The following is a 22,369-nucleotide window of genomic DNA, read 5'->3' on the forward strand; positions in this document are numbered from 1 at the left end:
TAATGCAGTGTCAGCCACCCCAAAAATTAATGTCATTGCGATGTACACGCGCGCAACGTAGTGCACACTGGCGTTGATTTTGGGCACCCCTCTCTCCCTCTACAAAGGGTAACTCCGGACGGCCCCCTAGCAACGGTTGCCAAAACAATTCTACTGCGATGGAACGTATGCATTTTCCCCATTTTCCCTCACAAGCACCTGACATCGAGCCAGTTCGGTGTTGCTTCGCACGTGAGAGGAGCCGTTTTGTTCCTGTTTTTCTTTGCACACAAAGACCTTAGTTTACACCGGACGGTTAAGTTTTTAGCGAATAGTGAATGTGTTGATTTATATTTTACCGATTTTTATTTGTAACGAAACTAACGAAAAGGTGCGCTGTGCGAGTAATGTAGCCTCTAAATCAGTGCAGCGTGTTATGCAACGTGTACGCCCAGTAGTGCCTTCACCGGAAGTACAGCCCGTCCAGCATGGACAGCGGTGGCGAGGCTGAAGTGTGGTGAAATTTTCACGGCAACTTCAACACCCTGCCAGTGGCCATAAAACAGGGTGTGTCCATCACCGCGCAGTCCCTCAAACCCCTCATTCCCACCAAACGGTAGAAGTGGCCGCACACAACCAGCATAAAACACAATGTTGACCTTTCACCAAAGCGCACGACGACGAGCGTGACGGGCGAACACGAGCACGCTTGACGTAAAACCGCAACCAGTAACTTGGTGTATCCTTGGCGGTCTGGATACTACACGGTACCACGGTACCAACCGTCCCAAGAAGCAGGAGCAGCATAGGAGGAGGGTTTGTGTGTGATCAATATCGCCTGTACCTTCCTTAGTTCTCTTGCTCTCACGGGCAAAAGAGTTTGGATGTGATACTGGTGAAATCCTAAATCGCGGACCAGAAGTGTGTGTGCTGTTGCTTGAACACTACCGTTGTGGTTGGGTGGCAAATCGGTGCCGTCGCCACCATGGGGCTGTTCGATAAGCTGGCCAACATGCTGAAGATGAAAAAGGAGCAGATCAACATACTGGTAGTGGGATTGAACAACAGCGGCAAGTCGACGATAGTGAACCATTTCAAAAATCCCAACGAACGAACGTCGATCGTGGTACCGACGGTGGGATTCAGTGTGGAGCGATTTGAAAGTGAGTACCAACTGTTAACTCGAAAGTTTAGTACATTTCTTATCATCAGTCCTGCTATTCATGTTCGAAACAATCGCGCCCCTTTTAAGCGGGAGCATGATGCGATGAGCACTAAAAGAAAGTTCCAAGTCACCAAGGACGTATCGATTTTACCCGACTAATTTGGGCTTGACACCGGAGCGTAATCAAAGCAAGCGCAAGCGTGACCGTACCTCGCCTACTATTAGGCTTGGTTAAAGTGGAAAATTGCTGAACTATGGCGTCCAATTAAATGATGAACCGAGAGCAAGATGATGAAGCGAATTGTGCAAGTTTCTTACTCGTCGACAAATTAGTGTGCTCGAAATTTTGTTTTCTGACAACATACAAGCAAGCAACACCTTTTAAATGTACCTTTTACGCGGTAATGTTTACTTTCTCGTAATCAGCTAGATTAGCCGTGAATCAAGAGCTATCAAAGACGAGGACAACGATCATTTGGAGCACTGACAAAAATAAATCAAAATTGAATTATATAGAACTCTCTTCTGCCGTTTTTAAAAAATATTCTCAAAATCATGGATTCCATTATCTATTCATGATATGGTAAAAAAGGAGCCATCACGATCGCATGAACACTAAGTTATCCACTGATCAGAATGCAACGCAATTCCAACATAATGTACATTCTAACAGGAATCCAATGAAAGAATGACCCTTTCAATTAGGGATGTGCAGACTGAGCAAGAGTGAACGATTTGAAAGCTGCAAATCAATGTGCATGGATGTTAATGTCAGTTCGTAGATTTTGTATAAATATTGTCACTCTTTTCGGCTTTTATTAACCATCTACAGGAGAGTAAAATCCCAAAAGCATAAGTTATTATTCGACGCAGCCAAGGAGTCAATTGAATCCCAAAATAAAGTCTTCAATTGGCCCAGAAAGTGAGTGAGTTAGATTCGTAAACAGTTTGTCACTGGGTAGTCCCGAGAATGAATTAGTATAATCCTGTAGGTGTGAGTCTTTAGTCGGCATAGAGAGATTCATATCTCTATAGCCACTCTTCTACTCTGATTGAATTATCTAAAACGAGTAAGAGATCATAATCTGGAATATGAAACATAATTGATAACTGTATAATCTTGAAGCTATAACTGATTTTGCAGTGCCGAGATTGGCTATATTTCTTTGTTTTTGTATAAAATTTAAAACCGTTTTCTTCATACTATTGCACAAATCTCTCAAAACAATCCAAGAAATGCAAATCGAGATAAGAACACACATGAAGCTGATCAATATTTCAACAACAATCAGAATGGAATGCGCCATAAAACAAAGATTGCATAAACAAAACTTCGCACGTGACGCGGAACTACTGGCATGCCTGTCCCCCATTCGAAATTATCAATTTAAATCCACCATTACCTTATCTAGAACGTTAAGCAAACCTCCACAGCAAGGAAGGAGGCTTGGTCGGCAAACATTGCCCATGAATATTTATCACTGCACTTCTACGGCAAACAACGGCACGGCGGCAAGCTCAACCATCGCACCCCGCGTACGGAGAAGCGTACGTTGAAGGCTCAATCAATCTTGCTTGTTTTGTTTTCCGTGTGGCTTGATACTTGAGAAATTAAAACGGAACCACCGAAGCTCTTGAAGTAATACCGGCTTACCTTGGCGGTGGGGTGCTGCTGGGCCGCTGCGGCTCACGTGCGGAAGTTTGCTGTTCGATGTGTGAATGAAATATGCAACACATATGTGTTGTGGTAGCAGCTAGACTAATGTTGTGAAATCTCTGCGAGACACGATCGAATGTTTCGAGTGCACTCACTTCCTTATCAGCTATATAGGACGCCCCCTGGGGGGGGAGGGTCGTTGAAAGTTATGCTCAAGCAATGAGTCAGTCTCATGCTCTGCCGATAAGAAATGTTGTGCATTTACTGCACTCCAAAATTTTGGAACAAACAAAAAAAAGGCAACACTTTGATAATGGAAGCTGATATTTATTTGGCAACAAGAAAAATAAATGTTTATTTTGTTACGCTCGAATGCATAAAAACATTAAAACACACATATTGCACGAGAGATATGAGACGTTGGCGCAAGGCGTTCTAGAAAATCACTCGTAATCGGTCGTCGTGCGCACGTACACATTGCCGGAGGGCATCGAGACGCGTTCGATTCCGTTCGGGAACAGTTTGTCCGCGTCCTCCTCGCTTACGCTGGGCAGTATCATGACCTTCGTGCCGGGCTGAATCGAAACCACCGAAACCAGAACAATGCGATTAACAACAACAACATCAACAAAAATACACAACTCATTATCGCAGTAGGCTGGCGGACTTCACTCAACTTACCATCCAGTTAGCAGGCGTTGCAATCACCTTCAATCGATCTGTCAGCTGTAGCGAATCGATGACGCGCAGAATTTCGCTAAAGTGAGAGATATACGCCGAGCGCACGTGGTTGATTATTTTGCTAAGCAACATGTACCGCACTTAACTACACTTACTCGACATTACGCCCCGTAGACGTTGGATAATGCATCGTCAGCCGCACCCGCTTGTCGGGGCTGATGATGAACAGGGCGCGCACCGTTTGCGCCAGCTCCACGTTGTCCTTGTCCTTCTCGTCCAGCATGCCGAACCGGACCGCCAAATCGCGGCTCGGGTCGGCAATGATCGGGTACGGGAAGTTGCCGATAATATCCGGACAGTATGACTTGATGTCCTGTGTTTGATTAGGAGGAGCATTAAAAAGATCATTCTTGAGTCGCATATGAGATCAACAACACACTCACGTTAACCCAGTCCACGTGACACTTGAGATCATCCACCGAATGCGCAAGGACCTTTACGTTGCGCTTTTCGAAATGCTCCTGATGTACCGCAATGCGTCCGAGCTCCGTCGTACAGACAGGTGTAAAATCGGCCGGATGCGAGAACAAAACGCACCAACTAGCGAAAGAAATCAACATCAATTGGAGTTTTTGAAGGACAACGCTTGAAGCTGAACACTCACGAATCACCGATCCATTCGTAGAAATCGATCGGTCCCTTGGTGGAATCCGCCTGGAAGTTGGGAATGGTCGCTCCGATACGCATGATGGTAAAAGGCCTTGGTTGTCTGCTTTCGTGTGCTCTCGGCTTGAAACACAACACTGTACTGATTGCTCTTGCGCTCCGTATCGACTGATCTGGCGGCTGCTTATGTATTGTCTTTGCGTTGACTTTGCGTACCGCAGCTGTTTGATTGTGACGCGCGTAATCAAGTTGCGCTAGGACCAGAAAATCACACGGCTCAGCTCACTGTCAAGGGCATACTTCCTGCGCTACCGTTCTAATGTGGGATGCACTCAACCTTCCGGTACTTGAACCACCTGGTAGATGAGCTTAAGGGGTGCCATTATGTCATTTTAATTTATTTATCTGCCTTTCTAGTTTATCCATAATTTCAACTAAACTATTCTTCCCATTTCTTTTGCGGGTCACTGTAAAAAACTAGTTTGCCTTTTAATTCCAGATCAGGGAGTGTTCTTTACCGCGTTCGATATGTCCGGTGCCACGCGGTACCGCAGCCTGTGGGAGCATCACTTCAAATCCTGCCAGGGAATAGTGTTTGTGATCGATTCCAGCGATCGGATGCGGTTGGGTAAGTGCAAAGAGCTCTTCATTCTGATAACACATTTCAAGTTTCCTTTCTTATCTATTCCCTTTTTCCCCGAAACAGTGGTTGTGAAGGACGAACTGGAAATTCTACTGCAGCACCCAGACATTGCCAACCGGCGCGTGCCCATCCTTTTCTTTGCCAACAAGATGGACTGCACCGATGCGCTGTCGAGCGTGAAGATTGCGGCCGGGCTGGGGCTGGAAAAGATCAAAGACAAACCGTGGCACATTAGCTCGAGCAATGCGCTTACCGGCGAGGGGCTGCAGGATGGCGTCCAGTGGATGGTGCATCAGATCAGAGAGTGTGTGGCGAACAGCAAGGAGCATCGGTAGAGTAATGGTGCAGCGCATTTTGGGTGTGACCAGCGTGTGGTGATGAAATTTTCCGCGCAATTACTCACTCAGCGCCTCATCATGATTGAGTTATGTGATCTCTTTTATCCTGAATAAAGTTTAAGCTTAGCTATGTTTTAAAAAGTGTAGGAGAAATAATGGAGTTTTAAAAAGGATGTGGAGGCTTTTGGAGGGGCGTGCAACGATGAACGAATAATGATGACTGTAAGTTTTCAAAAGAAGAAATAGAATTAAATGAAAATTATAACAAAGCACGCTTTTTCAATCAATTGAAATCAAATAGAAAATTCAGATTATAAAACCGGCTACAGCTTGTGTAAACATTCTCAACTTTGACCGCATAAGACTAAATTAATTTCATTATTTCACAATAGTCACCATTCGCCTACTGGCGTTAAGTTGATCACTTCTGAGCTAATTATCGTTTTATACCTTTACAATCCAACCACGTGCTACATTGCGCTACAGTAACGGATTTGTGTAGACTTTTTTTTCGAATATTTGAATATTTCTCCAAATGTCAAAAAGTTGCCAACGAACCCTGCAATTTTGTCGTGTGGTCAAAACTGTCAACGCCAGATGATTGGTGAATGTTTTGGTTTTGCATAACATCTCACAACACACACGCACCGGCGGGCTTGTGCAGTGTTTCAGTGATTTTCCCAAATCGAATCCGAACTTTTATTGACCACCGACAGCACAGTAAAACAATCCACCATTCCGGTAATGGCACCGATCGTTCTGAAGGGAAGAAACTACGCCCTGCTCGTCGGCGGCATCGTGGGCTTCATCGCACTGGCCTGCTATCCAATCATCGTGCATCCGATGCTGCATCCGGAGGAATACAGTAAACACACACCCAGCGGTGGGTTGGGTTGAATTTCAATTACTAATTGTTTGGTTTTCTGTTTCACCCGTAGAAAAAGCGCAACAGGTCAACCGAGCGGGTATCAAGCAGGAAGAAATCCAGCCAGGAAGTATGACATCAACCGGCACCTTGTCTTTGAGTGGGGTTAAAATTCTAACTCGAATACATTTGCACGCCTTTTCTCTTTCGCAGACATGCGAGTCTGGAGTGATCCCTTCAAACCGCGGGAAGACATTAAGCGATAAACAAAGCTCACCCAGTAGAGGAGATTTGCCGTTTCGTTTACGTACTACACCTCCCAAGAACGTAAACGGTACGTTGATTCTCTTTAAGTAGTAGCTTAATACGAGGCCCGGTGAATGTTTGAGTTTGTGTTTTTGTGAGAAGAATAATATGTTTTAGGTGTAAATTTCGGCTTTTTGAGTATTAGACAGACCCATTTTGGGTTTGAAGTGTGATGTACGGTGGAAAGAAATTAAAGCTTTCTTTATTTACTCTATGTATCAAGCAGCTCGACAATCAAGGCAGTTGAACCGGCCCAGAACCTTTGACATCATCACGGGAAACAAAATTTGGCAACAGCGATCGTAGTTTATTTTTAAACATTCACATTTATTAATTCACGTCATTCCTTGTCTGACTATTAAGCTCTGCTCGTCTGACCCCACGACGGTTGCCCTATTACTGTCGGCATTGCAGTCTACTGCAATTACGCGCTACAATACACATGAAGTACTAGAATTAAGACCCGAAAAACTCATCAAACGACGCTGTATGATGTTTACTGTTTAACCGCTTTTACCGCTACGCGCTAAGATTAAATATTGAAGCCCATGTCCCGCATGCACTGTTTATGTTTCTCTATCAGCTCGGAGCACTTTTCCTCCCCATTCTCCATTATGCACGCATCGCGGGCTCTTTTCGTCTCGGGACAGGCACAGCACGCTTTGCACTTGGGCTTTTCTTTCGTGGTCGCTGGTGTGCTGGATGTGTCCACCGTCGAGGCGGCTACGTGCGGCATCAAGCTGACCGACTGACCCATTGTAATTTGGCGGTATTATCGGTAGGACTCGGCGCTTTGGCACTGCGGCAGATCTGAAACACAAAAGCATGTGACATAAGCGGGCGGGTTCAGAATGCTTCGGGACGAGTGCACCGGAATCGAGACTTACGTAGCAAATATCTTTACCTCCTTAAAAGGAAGATAATTTATGGATATATTACAACAACAATTTCACAATGCACGTAATGTGGAGATCTTTTTTTGATAAATTTCAAGGTAATCTTTGTGTGCGCCGATCGGTATACGGTGTGTGTTGACACAATTGACATTCAAAAGAGCTGATGCAAAATGAGAATGAACGAGAGGTTGGTTCATTGGTAGATTTTCCAATTGGCAAATTGAGCCACACTGAGCGAAAATGAATGAGTTACGTCCGGGTCGTATATGAGTTCCACAGACTGGAGGAAAAACTTTAACCGGTATCGCGAATAAATAACCGTAAATAAATAAATAAGTGAGCTACCAATTTGTCTGCATGTGATTTTGCCAACAGGACAATCAGTACTTATTGGTTTCATCACATAAAGCATAGCAAACAGAATAGATTTCTTTGTTTCTACGTGCATTTTAGTATGTATATCGATTTTATCGAAAAAAATAGATGTATCAACAAAAGATTTGATACTCTATAATAAGGAATGAATGTGAAAATAGGAAAAACAAATTATTTCTTAATTTTTATCCTCAAACGTGTCAAAAACACCAAAATTTATACAATAAATTCAGGAAATCCAATCTTCGATGTGTGTTTAAATATGAAAAAAGAACTCAAAAAGCCCACAATATATCAAAAAAGTATATTTAATCTAAAAAATGTGGTAGATAAATTATATGAACAAATTAAAAAAAAAAAGTAAACAAAGTTTGAATCCTGGGGACCTTACGTCAAGTGACGAAATGTCAAAATGCTCTAGATTCCACCACCTGATCTTTTTAATCCACCTTGTCCCGCACGGACAAGCCATCATCTACCACTAGTCCACCGACTTCATTATTCGGGTGTCGCTCCATCAGGAACAAAGTGTGCGTGTGTGTTGCGTGCGTGTGTACCTACGTTCGCTACGGTTTTTTTTCCTTCCTTTTGCGTGTACAGTAATTAGGTGAAATCAAGTTGTATTTTCCGTTCCCCGCTGTTACCATGGCTTACAATCTAGTGAACGTCGCCAAATCTACCTCCTCCCTGACGGGAACGCTCGCCAAAACCGGTAAGTGGTGGCCATCGGCCGCGGACGGATGATCAAAATCCGACCGCATCATCGCGCAACGATGGACTTTGACTTGCGGCCATTGGAACAGAATGTTACCGAGCGAATAGCTCCAGAGAAGCGTTTTTTTTTAACTTGTTGCACGTGCTATCGGTTTATGATCCATGTCGCCGCCTGCTTGGATAACAAGACTGTCTCAACGGGAATGTATGCCCGTCCACCCCGTACTTTTGATCTCTCGCACAAAGTAGAAAGTTCAAAGTCCAACGCATCAACACGGCGATGTGCAACCAACACCACCACACCGGGCACGTCATCGGATGAAGCACTCACGGAGCAAGAGACAACGGTGGTGGGGTGGGTTTTGTTTTGAAATCATCGCCGCTACCTACCCCGTGCTCTACCCAAAACGGCTGGTGCTGGGTGTTACATGACCGAGCGCGCTCTGCTTTATCAGCAACCCGGACATCGGTCAATCCTGTCGGCGATATTTTGCTTCCCTTTGGGCATGTTTATCTCCTTTCTTAATCGCACGAGTCCATCACGGGTTTTTTCTTCTTCTTTTTTTTTGGTGTCTGTACTTAGACACACCAACGTGAGCAGAGATTTAGTTTACCTAGAAATTATACCCCTGACCTTATCAATACCCACCCACTAAGGGGAGGGAGAAATGTGCAACACCGCCGGCGCTTTTTGTGCTGATTTGGGAAACGTGCACGTCCCACCAGTTCTAAACATGTTTGTTTTCTGACATTTTTGTCTTGTAGCCCTTCGTAGCATCAGCACCAGCAACACTGTGTACGAGCCGCGCCGTTTGCCGGACAAGACGGGCAAGAATGTAGTGCTGGTCGATGGTGTCCGTACGCCCTTCCTAACGTCCGGCTCGGACTACTCGAAGCTGATGCCGCACGAGCTAGCCCGCCATTCGCTGCTGTAAGAAAAACGCTTTCCCCCTCGATTGTAAAAGAACCTTATAATCATAAACCATTGCTGCTTTTCCACATCTTCCACAGGAGCCTGCTGCGCAAAACGAAGGTAGACAAGGAGGTGATCGACTACATCGTGTACGGCACGGTCATTCAGGAGGTGAAAACGTCCAACATTGCCCGCGAAGCGGCCCTCAGCGCCGGGTTTAGCAACAAAACGCCGGCCCACACCGTGACGATGGCCTGCATCAGCTCGAACCAGGCCATCACGACCGGCATGGGGCTGATCGCGACCGGCACGTACGACGCGATCGTGGCCGGCGGTGTCGAGTTCATGTCGGACGTCCCGATCCGCCACAGCCGCAAGATGCGGTCGCTGATGCTGCGCGCCAACAAGGCGAAAACGTTGGGCCAGCGGCTCCAGCTGCTGTCCACGATTCGGCCGGACTTTTTCGCCCCCGAGCTGCCGGCGGTGGCCGAATTCTCGTCCGGCGAAACGATGGGCCACTCGGCGGATCGGCTCGCGGCGGCTTTCAATGCGTCGCGCCAGGAGCAGGACGATTATGCGCTCCGGTCGCACACGCTCGCGAAGGAAGCGCAGGACAAGGGCTACTTCACCGATCTGGTCCCGTTCAAGGTGTCCGGGGTGGACAAAACGATCGAGAAGGACAACGGGATCCGCGTGTCGACGAAGGAATCGCTCGCGAAGCTGAAGCCGGCGTTCGTGAAACCGTACGGCACGGTAACGGCTGCCAATGCGTCCTTCCTGACCGACGGTGCGTCCGCCTGTCTGGTGATGACGGAGGAGAAGGCCAAGGCGCTCGGTTTGCGCCCGAAGGCGTACCTGCGCGACTTCCTGTACGTGTCGCAGGACCCGATCGATCAGCTGCTGCTCGGACCGGCGTACGGCATCCCGAAGCTGCTGAAGAAGGCGGGTCTCACACTGAAGGACATCGATACATGGGAAATTCATGAAGCATTTGCTGTACGTGTGGAGTTTTGTTTAATGCGCACAAATGAAGCGTAATTGTATTTACTGATTTTTTCTTTTCATCATTCCGCTACAGGGACAAATCATTGCCAACCTGAAAGCGCTCGATTCCGACTACTTCTGCAAGAACTATCTGGGACTGAACGAAAAGTTCGGTGCGCCTGATATGTCCAAGTGGAACAACTGGGGCGGATCGCTCTCCATCGGACATCCGTTCGCCGCCACCGGCGTTCGTTTGTGCATGCATACGGTGAGTTTGCTTAATGGTTGGAAAAAGCAATTTATTTTTTATTAAATATTTACATGTTTTGTAGGCAAACCGTCTGGTACGCGAAAACGGACAGCTCGGTATGATTGCTGCCTGTGCCGCCGGCGGACAGGGTGTAGCTATGCTGCTCGAACGACACCCCGATGCCAACGCGGAGTAAACCGAGGGTAGATAGCGACAGAGAACATTTATCGAACACACGATCCCATCCTCCCACCAACAAAGTGTCCCCCTACTCCCCCCAACGTGGATTAGTTAACACAGGAGAGATATTCTACTTCGACGCTCATATCAATGAGCGATAACACTGATCCCCGTTATATTATTATTATTTGTTTTGTTTGTTTTGTATCCTCTGATTTACTTTTTATTTCCCTACATTAAGACGATCCTAAATCTTAAGAAATTAAACGCTAGAGAAGGAAAACATAATGCTTTCTTTCGTTACGCACTAAGAGATGTAGAAGTTATGTTTCCCTTGAAATGCTCGAAAATGAGTTAACAACGTGAATCGCGATGGTGCCGCAATCCTTTTTCTCTTTCTCGGGCAACCCCAGTTGCCCGACTGGAGAAAGAGGGTTGTACCAATTCATCAAAGCTTTCCTTTTCCGTTAGTGTACGATTTAGTTCTGGTACAAACCGGTCCAAGCGGTTGCACCATGGTTAGGGGGTAAACGATCATATTCGCCTAATTTCTCTTCCATGTTTGAATTGTGCAAGTGGTGTTTCTTGTAAGCTTTAATATATAGAACAATCATCATTTACTATGTATAGCGAAGGTCCAAATACACGAATTTTTGATACACGATAATTATGCAGTTCAGTCAAGCACTTTGGTTTTGCAATGTGTGATGAGAGATGAAAGAGAGAGAAAGCATAACTGTAGTGGATATGAAAGAAATAGAGCCAAATCGCAAAGTCTGAAGTTAAGTTCAACGGTCTGTATCACGAATTAACTCCTCCCCTTGTTTGCTTTACCTGCTACCAAATTTGTGTTATTTTCAAAAAGCATAAGCTTGATAAACTTCTTGCTGAATAATCTTACTAAACTTGGCAATTTTACAGGCTTTTCCGGGGGTTCTCATGGTTGTGGGACTCTTTCTTGACTCTTTCTGAACTGAAAAGAAGTGAACTTCATTGGTTGGAAATTGCACTCTGTGGCACCCCTAATGGCAGGCTCCTTGGACATTCTGATTAGATGTTTGCACCAAGGGTGCCATAGATTCCAATTCCCATTACATTAGATTCATTTCACGTTTGAGAGAGTCAATAAAGTGTTCCACAGCTATAAGAACTCCTGGAAAACCCTGTAAGTGGTTGGGGCTTTAATTTTTCTTAACTTATTTAAATATTAACCTTTGAAGTGACTTATGGCACATGTATTTTGATTATAAACTCTAATTTAGCGGGCTCTAAGAATGCTCACATATGAGCAAATATTCAAGTCCCACGATTTTTTGTACAGCGGTACGCAGCCTGCACCCTTATGCGTATGCGTACATGGTGTGTGTTTGCGGCATTGATTGGCGCTTTTTCAACCTCTACCGTACCGTGTACCGACTGCGGAAGTGATTCTGCTCACTATCTGCCTCACTATTCGATGGAAGTGCGGAAATTGCTGTTGCAGCTCGTTTCAATTCATCACTCTGGGATGAGTCGTCGCATGGCGTTTGATGATAATTTCTTGCCACCTCCTTCGGATGCTGCAGCCCAGCCGCCAACTGACACTTGCTTATCGCTAATTCTAGCACACAATTCATTCGTTTGTAGTCATGTGGAATTCAAAGGATGGGTTACAAAGGCCGTTACAGTCACCAGTAGGGACTACTATACTTGAGCACGATCGATCGAAGTAAATATTCTCCCAATTTCAAACACAAACGCCTCCACGCCATCCTGCCACCTCAATTTAGACCTACCACGGCTCCTCCGAAAGACCTCAAAAGACTTTATGGGGCGGGTCGTTCATTTTCCATGTGTACAACATGGCCCGTCAGTAGGCCGTGTACAACATGGCCATTTTCCATGTGTACAACCGGAGCCTGGCGAGCTTGATACGAAAATTATCCAATAGGAAGTAGGAAAAAAACTTCTACAGCTTCTCGAATTATGACAGTGTGTTTGGGCTGACTTACATACACACTATCGCTTGTAATCCCTAGATAAGAAGCATTACATTGAGGTTTCCCAGCTTAAATATGTCGAATCCATGTAAAATTGATAACAAAATAAGCACATTTGAATTGGGTTGTTATTGGGACCATTTTTAAAATTCATATTCATAAATATCACTTACGGGAAGTGCTATCACATGTTATCCAAGCTTCTATGGTCATTTTTCCTACATTTTTTGTTGGTCGTCATGCACATAGAATAAGGATAAGGGCATAACAAATGCACCGAAAAGGACAATCATTTATTCACACAAGGATATCATCAGAACTGGACTGTTCGCTGGTTCCAACACCGATGGCGTATTGTCTACCGTTCAAAGAAAAGTGGAACAGTCTGGCTGGAGGATGACGAAAGCGCAACACCGCAAATGACGCCGGCAGGCACCGGCCAGAGTTCATCAGCATCAATAAACGACCCGCCCCGGGCCCTGATAAGACTGTCCTTTCGCTGAATGATGCCACTCTTGTGAAACGGTGCGGTTCTTCTGCACCCCGCTGCTTCGAATGGCGTGAATCCCGTGGCGTGAACTTTTACCTCCCAGTCCCGATCTCGGGACCTGGATACTCTCGCGCGCGCGCGCACGCGCGATTGGCCCTTGAGTGACAGCGTAGTAAACAGCAGCGTTGGCGGTTGGCCCAGAAACTGGAGCAGTTTCCACCGGTTCACCCCCGATCGATCGATCGATCGGAAGGGCAAAGATCTGCTTTTTTGCGCGCTTCGTAATAGTGTGTTTACGCAGCGCACATGTGTTTACAATGTATTCGCACCACCGAGCATACTATTTCGATAATATTTTGAAATGCTCAACACGGTGCGCGATCGTTGCGGTCAGTGCATTTTAACAAGAAGGATACAAGGAAACAATCGATCGCGATTCTACGCAGGCAAAAGAAAAGGAGCAGTTTTCGGAAACCGCTTATCATTGCCAGTGATTGGCCTTTGTTTATTGGTTCATTCATCCCGATCCAGCTGTTTAAACAAGCGAAGCAAAATATTTCTTTTAACAATCACCCGCGCGCGAAATGAGGCTGTATGATTCACGTGTTCGTTTTTTCTCTGCTATTGTTTTATTGGAATTTTATGGCTCATAACTTCACCAGAACTTCCATCCCACAAACACGAGTGACGAGGGAAGCGGACTTTTTGTACACAATTTATCAGAGCAGCACTTTCTTATTTGCTTTAAGAGCGTTCTCAAAATAAATAAATTACAAACAGTCCGGTTTTGTTTACGAAAAAGGTCATTTTCCGTTACCACCGTACCGCGCGGTTCGAAATCAAAATTACAAGAAATGGACAGCATAATGTAAACACGACACTTGATGCAGGGGTTTTGACCCGATCGAATGCGGCTGCTCCCAGTGAAACGGTCACATGATTCGCTTCAAAATAACATAATCAAGCGTACGGTTAGTCACCGAGCCCTGCATCACCATCATCGCACCACGCACACTAGCACACGGGCCCAGTACAAATCGTAAACAAAAGAAACGGCTGACGCTTAAATACGACCATCCTGGGGAGAAAAAAGTTCAATCTGCAGCCAATTCTCGTCGCAGAGGGTTTGCAGTGTACAGTGTGTGTGTGTGTGCTAATTGTTTGTTTCCTGTTTGCTGTCTTTTTAATTGTTACAGTCGTGTACAAGTTGTGTTTTTAACTAAAACGACAATCGAGAAAAGTTAATTAGCTTTTTCCTGCAGTGGAAAACCCCGCAAAGCCAGTGATTCATTGTAGAAGAGAATAAGGAACCAATCTTTTGATATTAGCGTCTGGTTTGTGCGACGTCATTTTGTGCTTTCTGCCATTTGCAATCGGTGAGTAGCAACAGCGGGCAAAATTCTTTTCTACGCTTTATCTTTCAATTCGACAACGAAAAATATGGCCCGTGTGTGTGTGTGTGTTGTGACAAAACAGTGAATCTTTCTCTAATCAAACTCGCCTACTGTGGTGTGCCCGCGTTGTGGCGCATCATCTTTTTTTCTCTCCTTCGCCACAGATCAGCCATGAAGTTTCTAATACTCATCCTCGGCTTTGTCGCGGCCGCCAATGCGATCTCCATCTTTGAGCTCGTGAAGGAAGAATGGACAGCATTCAAGGTAAGAGAGCAGAACGAGAGAAATGATTTAATTTTGTTCACACAATTCGTACCTTGTTTTTGGGATGCGAACATGCAAACACCCCTCAAAAAGCGAAAACTAATTCCTAAGATACGCTTGGCTGGAACTGTGTGTGTGTGTGTGGACCGTCTAGTGGTGGGGGCGTCATGGCGTGATCCGGAAATTATCGATAGCTGAAGCGTTATGACGCCATCGAACGCGGCGTACTTCGTTAGGGAAACAACACCGACCAGAACAGGGAACGGTCATTTAGTATAGGGTGAACACCACAGCGACAACAAACAGTCCGTCGGCACCAGTAAGCGATGTGTATTACGCGATCCATAATTTTGCATCCGTGAAATATGCGCAATTTCGTCATTATCACCCGCTTCGAACCAACAATCAGTAGTCAGCGAGCGCCCAGCTGCTGGGGCGGAAACGTTTTTCTGGGTCATTAGAAAGAGAAGCCCTCACTGTGTGTGTGTGTGTTTACACAAAATGGCCCATGAACTCGTTCGCCGGACGGCCACGGCTGCTGATTGCCAAAAAGTTTGCGTCGCATCTCGCAGCCACCGTTGTTTGGCCTTTCTTTCTTATCGCCCAGCACACAAAGAATAACGACAAAAGGGTAGCAGGTGACGGATGCTGAAACAGAGAGGAGGGGTGTTTTTTGATGTTGTATTGGTTGTTCCGTCCAACATCATCCCCTTGGTTCATTGGTTTGGCTGTGTTGGGGGACGTGCGTGTTGGGAATACGCTCTTTTTCAATGCCATAGCAACCGTCGGTGTGTGCGTGTTTCTGCTATTATGTTACCATCGCTCTCAGCTGGTGTTATTTACAGTTTTTGGCTATGCGAACCTCGACTCACCGTCGTTTTTGTTCCACCCCTAACACACCTGTAGGCTACACCAACACAGACGCAAGCATTACCCTCTTAATGTTTTCGATCGACGTTTGCTAAAAAGGTGGCGGATAAGATTTCGTTCCCTTTTGCTGCTTTGTTGTGTCGCTCGAAAACCCAACTGACTTTCTGTTGTTTTTTTTTCTTTTTTACGTACGTGTTAAGCGCAGAAGAAGAGAAAAAGGGCAAAAAAACAGCTAAACTTTCGTGCAATAGAAGCGAGAAATCGTAGATGCAAAGAACAAGACCTTTACCATTCATGGAATTCTTTTGCTCAGCTATTCAACTGAAACCTGCAACATTAACTTGTGCGAGCATTGGATGCTTGACTTCAAGTTGGAAGATTTTCACATCAGCGAAGGACAAGAAGGGCCTTTCATTCGCCCCATCTGATCAGTGCATGATCATTCCATGTACAACTAGATATGATCAGTTCATAGTGGTAATTGGCAACTTGTTGCATTAGGTTGTGTAACAATCGCCCTATCTTAGATTTGGAGAGTTTTTCCCCCTAAAGTAATTAAACTACTTTTTGTGTGACCGGTACAATACCCATATAAAAATCATTCTCCATCACAAAACTGGGCTATATAATGAGCATTATGAATGAAACTTAATTTGCGGACGGACACAAGAACATGAATGCGGGCTGCTCGGCTTTGGCAAGCTTTGCCACGCCGGAACACGCCGGATGTGATTGACCCTTTGCTCCAGCATAATCATGCGATGCTGCCGGCATTGAACACGGGGCAATCCTGCGACCCTGAGACTGCGTGTGCTTGCTATTTAGGCTCGATTCTCCAGCAACCAGTTTTGTCATCGGCTCGTTCAGAAGCGTCCACCGTCGAGCGACAGTTTCTCTTTGTTGTCCGCCCAGCACAAAACTACTGCTCGGTTCCCTGCGAGATACAGATAAGGGAGAGGCGGCGAACTATCGGGGCTCATACAGGGTTTCGAATCATATAAGGGAATAGTTCAATCAGTTAGGGGAATGTTGCAAATCGGTAGGGGAATATTGCAAGCAAGCTGTGGATGTTTGCAATCACTAGGGGAGTGTTGCAATCGATTAGGGGAATTTTGCAAGCGTACTGTGGAGCTGTCATCAGACTGTGGGTGCCGCTGTAAATACCTCAAAATGTTTTCGTCAATCTTACTAACTTATCATGTTTAATTATGGCTCCGCAGCAGGATTTCTTTAGTTTATCATGTGTACATCAGAATCCCACACGAAAACAACTCCAAATGATGTTTTAAAAAAACATCATCGGTATCAATTCGAAGCTTTTTACACCGGCACCCACCGTCTGATGACAGCTCCACAGTACGCTTGCAAAATTCCCCTAATCGATTGCAACATTCCCCTAAGTGATTGCAAACATCCACAGCTTGCATGCAATATTCCCCTACCGATTTGCAACATTCCCCTAACTGATTGAACTATTCCCTTATATGATTCGAAACCCTGTAATGGCACACATAGTTGCCGCCTTCTGTTGTGCACTCTACACCCTTTCGAACACAGCAAACCCCTCCGCGTATGATGATGCAACATTATGGGGCGTTGAAGCACACAAATCGCTTGATTCCCGATCGTTTCGTTCGGCTTATCAAGCGCTCGCATATGGGTGTGGTGGATCCTATATTCGTTGTTTTTTGTTATACATTTTTTTTTGTTAAAGTAATAAACCGTTTTGGATTGCACGCAAAGTGTGTGTTGTTCTGATAACCTCAGGCGATGAGGCCAGCAGCTGTTTTCTACGCCCCGGATTTTCATATGACGCACTTAAACTTGTCTCACTTTGCGTGTCCTTTGTGTGAAGTTCGCACCGATGATGATTATGTTATTGCGCGAGGCAGCACCGCGGAGAGATCATAGCGCGAGATTAGTACAAAGTGCGAATCAAATTCAAACTCCTCATTCTCAACGTACAAACACACACTCTGGAGGTTGTTTTGACACCAAGTTTGCAAATGTAAATAGAAAAAAAAACCGTTGTGTTGTCTGTCGATCAGCGCTACAAAACAGTACAGTACAGGCTGGTGGGTTTTGGCTTTGTTACCTTTCTTCGCTTTCGGGAACAAATGAGTCACATTAGCCGGTGCCTAGGTTAAAGGCGTAAGTAAAGTGGCAAGTCGTTGCATTTTGCCCCTCCTTTTGCTAGAACGGTAATTTATGTTTGCTTGCCTGTTTCGTCACAAGACATGAGTAATGGACGAAATGGGGTTCAACAAAAAGTAGAACAAACGAACTAACAAGTGGAATTCTGGCCGGAAAAGCGTTAAAACATTGCCATTGAACTAGATTAGTGTCCAATCATTTTACGCGGCAACGCACGTGTACTCATGTCTTTAGCCTGACGCACACCGGCCACTATGTGCTGCGTCTTCGCTCGGAACGATGATGGACCGTGGTCGAAAGCAGAAGGTTCTTATCAAAACACGTGCCACAATCATTTAAATGTTACGCGAGAATGCGAAATTCAGTGTCGGAGGGTAAAAAAGCGTCTGGTTACATGTAGAGCCAAGTCTTACTTCAAAGTCTAGTTTGTTAGATGACATTTTAAACATAAATTGTTGACTATGTTATACAAAATTAAAGGGGATATTTAAAATTCTCTCAATGTTGACTCTTAAACAGGCGTCAATTTCGACACCCAGCACGTAATTTCTATCTCGAAAATACTTTCTGTAAAGCATAAATAAACAACATCTCAGCCCATTCCCCTTGCAAGGCTTCCTCGTCCTCGTGAAGTGTGCTGAATCATACGCTAATTCTTTTCCTCTCGCTGTGTTCTTCGAAAAGTTGGACACAAAGAAGTAAAATACATAAACATTGCGCTCAAGTGTTCCCACACACTTTCGTTCTGCTGCTGCTGCTGCTGCTGCTGCTGCTGCTGCTGAGTCAGCGGGCCTCCCTTTCCCATTACCTAACCCCACTTTGCAATTGTTTCAAACAAAAACATAAGTGGAATTATTGTTGATTGGCACTTGTTTAATCGGCAACAATTTCTCTCTCTTTCCCGCTCTCCTATACTAGCTGCAACACCGCAAGAAGTACGACAGCGAGACGGAGGAGCGCATCCGCATGAAGATTTACGTGCAGAACAAGCACAAAATTGCCAAGCACAACCAGCGCTACGATCTTGGCCAGGAGAAGTTCCGCCTGCGCGTGAACAAGTACGCCGATCTGCTGCACGAAGAGTTTGTCCACACGCTGAACGGGTTCAACCGTTCGGTCAGCGGCAAGGGGTAAGTGTCTTTGGGCGAGGCGGGGGGGATGATTCAATTACTTCCGCTTTTATGATAACTGATCGTGACACTTCCTTGTTGCACCTGTTTTTTTTTACAGACAATTGCTGCGCGGTGAGCTGAAGCCGATCGAAGAGGCCGTTACCTGGATTGAACCGGCCAACGTGGATGTGCCGACGGCGATGGATTGGCGTACGAAGGGTGCCGTCACCCCAGTCAAGGATCAGGGTACGATCGTTTAATGCTTTTGCTGCTGAAAAGATATTTTCTTATCTGTTCTTCTTTTCGCTTCTTGTTCCCCAGGACACTGCGGCTCGTGCTGGTCGTTCTCGGCTACCGGTGCGCTCGAGGGGCAACACTTCCGCAAGACGGGCAAGCTGGTGTCGCTGTCCGAGCAGAATCTGGTCGACTGTTCGCAAAAGTACGGCAACAACGGATGCAACGGTGGCATGATGGACTTTGCCTTCCAGTACATCAAGGACAACAAGGGCATCGATACGGAGAAGTCGTACCCGTACGAGGCGATCGACGACGAGTGCCACTACAACCCGAAGGCGGTCGGTGCCACCGACAAGGGCTTCGTCGACATTCCGCAGGGCAACGAGAAGGCACTGATGAAGGCGCTCGCCACCGTCGGCCCGGTGTCGGTCGCGATCGATGCGTCGCACGAGTCGTTCCAGTTCTACTCGGAGGGCGTGTACTACGAGCCGCAGTGCGACTCGGAGCAGCTCGATCACGGCGTGCTGGCGGTCGGGTACGGTACGACCGAGGACGGCGAGGACTACTGGCTGGTGAAGAACTCCTGGGGCACCACCTGGGGCGACCAGGGCTACGTGAAGATGGCGCGTAACCGTGACAATCACTGCGGTATTGCCACCACTGCCAGCTATCCGTTGGTCTAAAAACCGGCGATAGAAGGGGGGATATTAGGAAGAGAGAGGATACGGCATTTTTTATGTTGTGTGATATATACAAATTTAATTACGGGGAGCTGAGACAAGAGAGAGAGAGAAAGGTAAATGCGGTTTCGCCGACAAAAAAAGATAACACACACCATACACCACACGCATTGAGCAGGAGAAGGGAGCATTCCGCGAATGTTGCCCATATTACTTGCGCCATACAAGAACAAAAACCTCTTTTTGAGTAAAAACTTCTGAAAGAGTATCATCTGAAACATCATTGAAAACACGATTAATGGATCGTGTCGTGTATGGGCCGGAGTGTGTGTGTCAGGTTAAAAAAGGCGATGTTCATCGTTTTAAATAGTATTTAGCTTTAAGTTTACAAAGAAAACAATAAACGAAAAGCGTAGAGAATACGGTAAAAATCAAGTATTTTAGTAGGCTATAGAAGAAAGAAGCGATGCGAATTAGTTAAGCGAAACATGAAAGATGCAGAACTTGTTTCAATTTGAAAACAAAACAACTGATGTACGTTCGTCTAGGTCTGGCTAGGGTCTAGAACGACATCATTATCCGGAAACCATCCATGATCAAATACGGTTGTCTGACGACTCTTTAAATAAAAAAATGGCTTAGTTTCTGATGTGGTACGGTTATCTTGAAATTAAGTAATATTATTTTATAAGGTTTGTGATATGAGGGATTTTTTCCTTTGATACGTTCCGCATTGTATCGATGGCATTTGGTTTGAAATGTGGCGGACAGGGATGCCTACACCACAGAATCTGGTTCATTGGTGGGCTAGATGTTGGCCGTTTGTATGGAATGGTATGGAAGAGCCGTTGCTTGTGGCCAATATGATCGTGGCTTGACTGACACTTGATACGTCGAACAGAAAAGACACGTTAAGGAGATTTTTAAGATTACTAATAGTTTAGTTTGGTTAATTTACAGTTAGGCTAATTATTGAGGAAGGTGCAGTTGTTAGACCTTGGCATACATCAACATTACACCTTGCACGGTTTTACTAAACGCCTGTGTGTATGCAATCTGATGTTGCAGGGGTTTTCGATTCAATTCAAGCCATAAGGGTACTTTTCTGAATCGAGTAACGAGTCGAAGCAAGGATATTCGCTCTTGCAGCACTAAAACCTGATGCAGCGGCACAATTATCGTGCACAAATTAGAAGCCCGGAAAAAGAAGCTCAACGAACAGCGTGGACGAATTTTCAAACCTTTTGATGAAAAACATCTAGCTCCTTTTTCTAAGCTATGATTGCAATGCTCAGGCCGGTATCTTAAACCTTTCAGTAGTGGTGTAACTTAACATGTGTCTAAAACTAATAATGACTAGAATTATTCAATTTTAACATCATATTGGTCAATATTGGGAGCCTACGTGGTCATTTTACCTCACCTTTAGTTCACATCAAAGATAAAATAAAGATCATCATTAGTGACTTGAAAAGCAATGAAAGCTATCTGCCGATAAAGTCTTAGTAGTCCTTCCAGAGGAGGGTTGACTGACCCATGTTAAGATGATAAGATGGACACTTCTCGGTGTGAAGAATGTGAAACGGATCGGTAGATGATGGCACGAGACCCGGAATGGACCTTAATATAACTGCAGCTCTATAGGTCGCCAAACAGAAGGAATAATTGTATATATAAATGGATCAGAAATGACGTAGGACCAATTGCCTACCACGAATAGTAAGCTGTTTCGACTGAAATTCTTCCAAAAGTTCCTGTAAAAATCAGTAAGCTACAGAGACAAAAACCCTCACCTGCAAGCACCAACGATAATTACCTGTTCAACAACAATTCAGTTTGCATTTCGGTTGTGAACACAAATCTTGCATACTCCAAATCCGGATTAGTTCGTAGCTCCCTTTATACACCGTTTATTTCACAGCTTCTACGCACAACGACCATAGACGGTCTCGGCCCACCAGAACAAAGCCAACAACAAGCAGCGCGTTCACTTAGATGAACTTGAAGCGACGGTCGGCATACGCCACCTGACCGGTGCGGTACTGCTGTTCCCGCTGGTCGCGCTCGTTCTTCATCATTTTCGCGTACACAATGATCGGGATGACAACGGTAAACAGTCCAATCTTGAACGAGCGGCCGGTCGGCTTGAAGTGCTCGTAATGGTTAACGCGCATCGCCTGGAACCGGGCTAGGCCAGTGTCGAACTGGAAATGGGACAAAAAGCGAACAAGCACTCGTTAGTAACTGGTTCCGGGACACTGTTTGTTATTGTCCCGCAGAATCTCTACATCAGCGGAGTGGTCAGTGTCGATGACATAACAATCAGCCACTCTCCGCCATCGCGAACGGAGAAAGGTTCACTTACCACACCACCGCTTTCGCCGCGCAGATGGTTGTGCGGGTTGGTCATCGTGCGCCAGTACTCGTTGCGTAGGGCCGCACGCCGGGCTGCCTTTTCCTGCTGGCTCATCTTGTTTTCTCAGAAGCGGTCGAATTATGCGCACCACAATCCACACCGTCGGACGAAACTTGCTGCTCTGCGGGGGTTTGTTGTTTTTCTTGCGAATGCAGAACTGT

The 22,369-nt window shown here is 45.6% G+C and overlaps 7 protein-coding genes across 8 annotated transcripts; 4 read left to right on the forward strand and 3 right to left on the reverse strand.

The window, feature by feature from the left end:
* Positions 1 to 163: 163 nt before the first annotated feature.
* On the forward strand, positions 164 to 5,378 carry LOC121598637 (ADP-ribosylation factor-like protein 6). Of its 2 annotated transcripts, none has more exons than XM_041925762.1 (3): positions 164 to 1,142; positions 4,630 to 4,776; positions 4,855 to 5,378. In XM_041925762.1, the coding sequence occupies exons 1-3, from the start codon at positions 965 to 967 to the stop codon at positions 5,124 to 5,126; spliced, it is 597 nt and encodes a 198-aa protein (XP_041781696.1). In that variant the 5' UTR covers positions 164 to 964; the 3' UTR covers positions 5,127 to 5,378. The 2 variants fall into 2 exon arrangements, with proteins under 2 accessions (XP_041781696.1, XP_041781697.1); XM_041925763.1 differs by having other exon boundaries at positions 168 to 1,142; positions 4,648 to 4,776; positions 4,855 to 5,374.
* On the reverse strand, positions 3,108 to 4,330 carry LOC121598636 (peroxiredoxin-6-like). Its single transcript, XM_041925761.1, has 5 exons — positions 4,147 to 4,330; positions 3,926 to 4,082; positions 3,638 to 3,855; positions 3,483 to 3,558; positions 3,108 to 3,376 (listed from the first exon to the last, which is right to left on the reverse strand). Exons 1-5 carry the CDS (start codon positions 4,227 to 4,229, stop codon positions 3,245 to 3,247), a joined length of 666 nt encoding a protein of 221 aa, XP_041781695.1. The 5' UTR covers positions 4,230 to 4,330; the 3' UTR covers positions 3,108 to 3,244.
* Positions 5,379 to 5,728: 350 nt separating the features above from the next.
* LOC121600252 (small integral membrane protein 20-like) lies at positions 5,729 to 6,424 on the forward strand. Its single transcript, XM_041928687.1, has 3 exons — positions 5,729 to 5,994; positions 6,068 to 6,124; positions 6,208 to 6,424. Exons 1-3 carry the CDS (start codon positions 5,874 to 5,876, stop codon positions 6,258 to 6,260), a joined length of 231 nt encoding a protein of 76 aa, XP_041784621.1. The 5' UTR covers positions 5,729 to 5,873; the 3' UTR covers positions 6,261 to 6,424.
* Positions 6,425 to 6,606: 182 nt separating this feature from the next.
* Positions 6,607 to 7,373, reverse strand: LOC121600253 (cytochrome c oxidase copper chaperone). Its single transcript, XM_041928688.1, has 2 exons — positions 7,188 to 7,373; positions 6,607 to 7,110 (listed from the first exon to the last, which is right to left on the reverse strand). Exon 2 carries the CDS (start codon positions 7,055 to 7,057, stop codon positions 6,833 to 6,835), a length of 225 nt encoding a protein of 74 aa, XP_041784622.1. The 5' UTR covers positions 7,058 to 7,110; positions 7,188 to 7,373; the 3' UTR covers positions 6,607 to 6,832.
* Positions 7,374 to 8,045: 672 nt separating this feature from the next.
* Positions 8,046 to 11,279, forward strand: LOC121599753 (trifunctional enzyme subunit beta, mitochondrial). Its single transcript, XM_041927807.1, has 5 exons — positions 8,046 to 8,283; positions 9,051 to 9,216; positions 9,297 to 10,194; positions 10,277 to 10,450; positions 10,515 to 11,279. The coding sequence occupies exons 1-5, from the start codon at positions 8,217 to 8,219 to the stop codon at positions 10,626 to 10,628; spliced, it is 1,419 nt and encodes a 472-aa protein (XP_041783741.1). The 5' UTR covers positions 8,046 to 8,216; the 3' UTR covers positions 10,629 to 11,279.
* A 2,881-nt stretch (positions 11,280 to 14,160) lies between these two features.
* Positions 14,161 to 20,223, forward strand: LOC121600337 (procathepsin L-like). The gene is made up of 5 exons (XM_041928824.1): positions 14,161 to 14,457; positions 14,640 to 14,739; positions 18,682 to 18,893; positions 18,994 to 19,121; positions 19,197 to 20,223. The coding sequence occupies exons 2-5, from the start codon at positions 14,647 to 14,649 to the stop codon at positions 19,793 to 19,795; spliced, it is 1,032 nt and encodes a 343-aa protein (XP_041784758.1). The 5' UTR covers positions 14,161 to 14,457; positions 14,640 to 14,646; the 3' UTR covers positions 19,796 to 20,223.
* A 1,451-nt stretch (positions 20,224 to 21,674) lies between these two features.
* LOC121600339 (NADH dehydrogenase [ubiquinone] 1 beta subcomplex subunit 4) lies at positions 21,675 to 22,365 on the reverse strand. The gene is made up of 2 exons (XM_041928826.1): positions 22,158 to 22,365; positions 21,675 to 21,996 (listed from the first exon to the last, which is right to left on the reverse strand). The coding sequence occupies exons 1-2, from the start codon at positions 22,260 to 22,262 to the stop codon at positions 21,784 to 21,786; spliced, it is 318 nt and encodes a 105-aa protein (XP_041784760.1). The 5' UTR covers positions 22,263 to 22,365; the 3' UTR covers positions 21,675 to 21,783.
* Positions 22,366 to 22,369: the final 4 nt, after the last annotated feature.

The sequence above is a fragment of the Anopheles merus genome, chromosome 3L, assembly GCF_017562075.2.
Source record: "Anopheles merus strain MAF chromosome 3L, AmerM5.1, whole genome shotgun sequence".
Lineage (NCBI taxonomy): Eukaryota > Metazoa > Arthropoda > Insecta > Diptera > Culicidae > Anopheles > Anopheles merus.

Coding starts and splice junctions, on each gene's coding strand:
- LOC121598637 (XM_041925762.1), top strand. CDS start 965: ATGGGGCTGTTCGATAAGCTGGCCAACATGCTGAAGATGAAAAAGGAG. Junction 1,143..4,629: donor CAGTGTGGAGCGATTTGAAA/GTGAGTACCAAC, acceptor GTAAAAAACTAG/TTTGCCTTTTAATTCCAGAT. Junction 4,777..4,854: donor CAGCGATCGGATGCGGTTGG/GTAAGTGCAAAG, acceptor TCCCCGAAACAG/TGGTTGTGAAGGACGAACTG.
- LOC121598636 (XM_041925761.1), bottom strand. CDS start 4,229: ATGCGTATCGGAGCGACCATTCCCAACTTCCAGGCGGATTCCACCAAG. Junction 3,856..3,925: donor GTCACGTGGACTGGGTTAAC/GTGAGTGTGTTG, acceptor AATCAAACACAG/GACATCAAGTCATACTGTCC. Junction 3,559..3,637: donor TCTACGGGGCGTAATGTCGA/GTAAGTGTAGTT, acceptor CTCTCACTTTAG/CGAAATTCTGCGCGTCATCG.
- LOC121600252 (XM_041928687.1), top strand. CDS start 5,874: ATGGCACCGATCGTTCTGAAGGGAAGAAACTACGCCCTGCTCGTCGGC. Junction 5,995..6,067: donor GCTGCATCCGGAGGAATACA/GTAAACACACAC, acceptor TTTCACCCGTAG/AAAAAGCGCAACAGGTCAAC. Junction 6,125..6,207: donor GGAAGAAATCCAGCCAGGAA/GTATGACATCAA, acceptor TCTCTTTCGCAG/ACATGCGAGTCTGGAGTGAT.
- LOC121600253 (XM_041928688.1), bottom strand. CDS start 7,057: ATGGGTCAGTCGGTCAGCTTGATGCCGCACGTAGCCGCCTCGACGGTG.
- LOC121599753 (XM_041927807.1), top strand. CDS start 8,217: ATGGCTTACAATCTAGTGAACGTCGCCAAATCTACCTCCTCCCTGACG. Junction 8,284..9,050: donor GGGAACGCTCGCCAAAACCG/GTAAGTGGTGGC, acceptor TTTGTCTTGTAG/CCCTTCGTAGCATCAGCACC. Junction 10,451..10,514: donor TTCGTTTGTGCATGCATACG/GTGAGTTTGCTT, acceptor CATGTTTTGTAG/GCAAACCGTCTGGTACGCGA.
- LOC121600337 (XM_041928824.1), top strand. CDS start 14,647: ATGAAGTTTCTAATACTCATCCTCGGCTTTGTCGCGGCCGCCAATGCG. Junction 18,894..18,993: donor CGTTCGGTCAGCGGCAAGGG/GTAAGTGTCTTT, acceptor TTTTTTTTACAG/ACAATTGCTGCGCGGTGAGC. Junction 19,122..19,196: donor CACCCCAGTCAAGGATCAGG/GTACGATCGTTT, acceptor CTTGTTCCCCAG/GACACTGCGGCTCGTGCTGG.
- LOC121600339 (XM_041928826.1), bottom strand. CDS start 22,262: ATGAGCCAGCAGGAAAAGGCAGCCCGGCGTGCGGCCCTACGCAACGAG. Junction 21,997..22,157: donor GCGGCGAAAGCGGTGGTGTG/GTAAGTGAACCT, acceptor TCCCATTTCCAG/TTCGACACTGGCCTAGCCCG.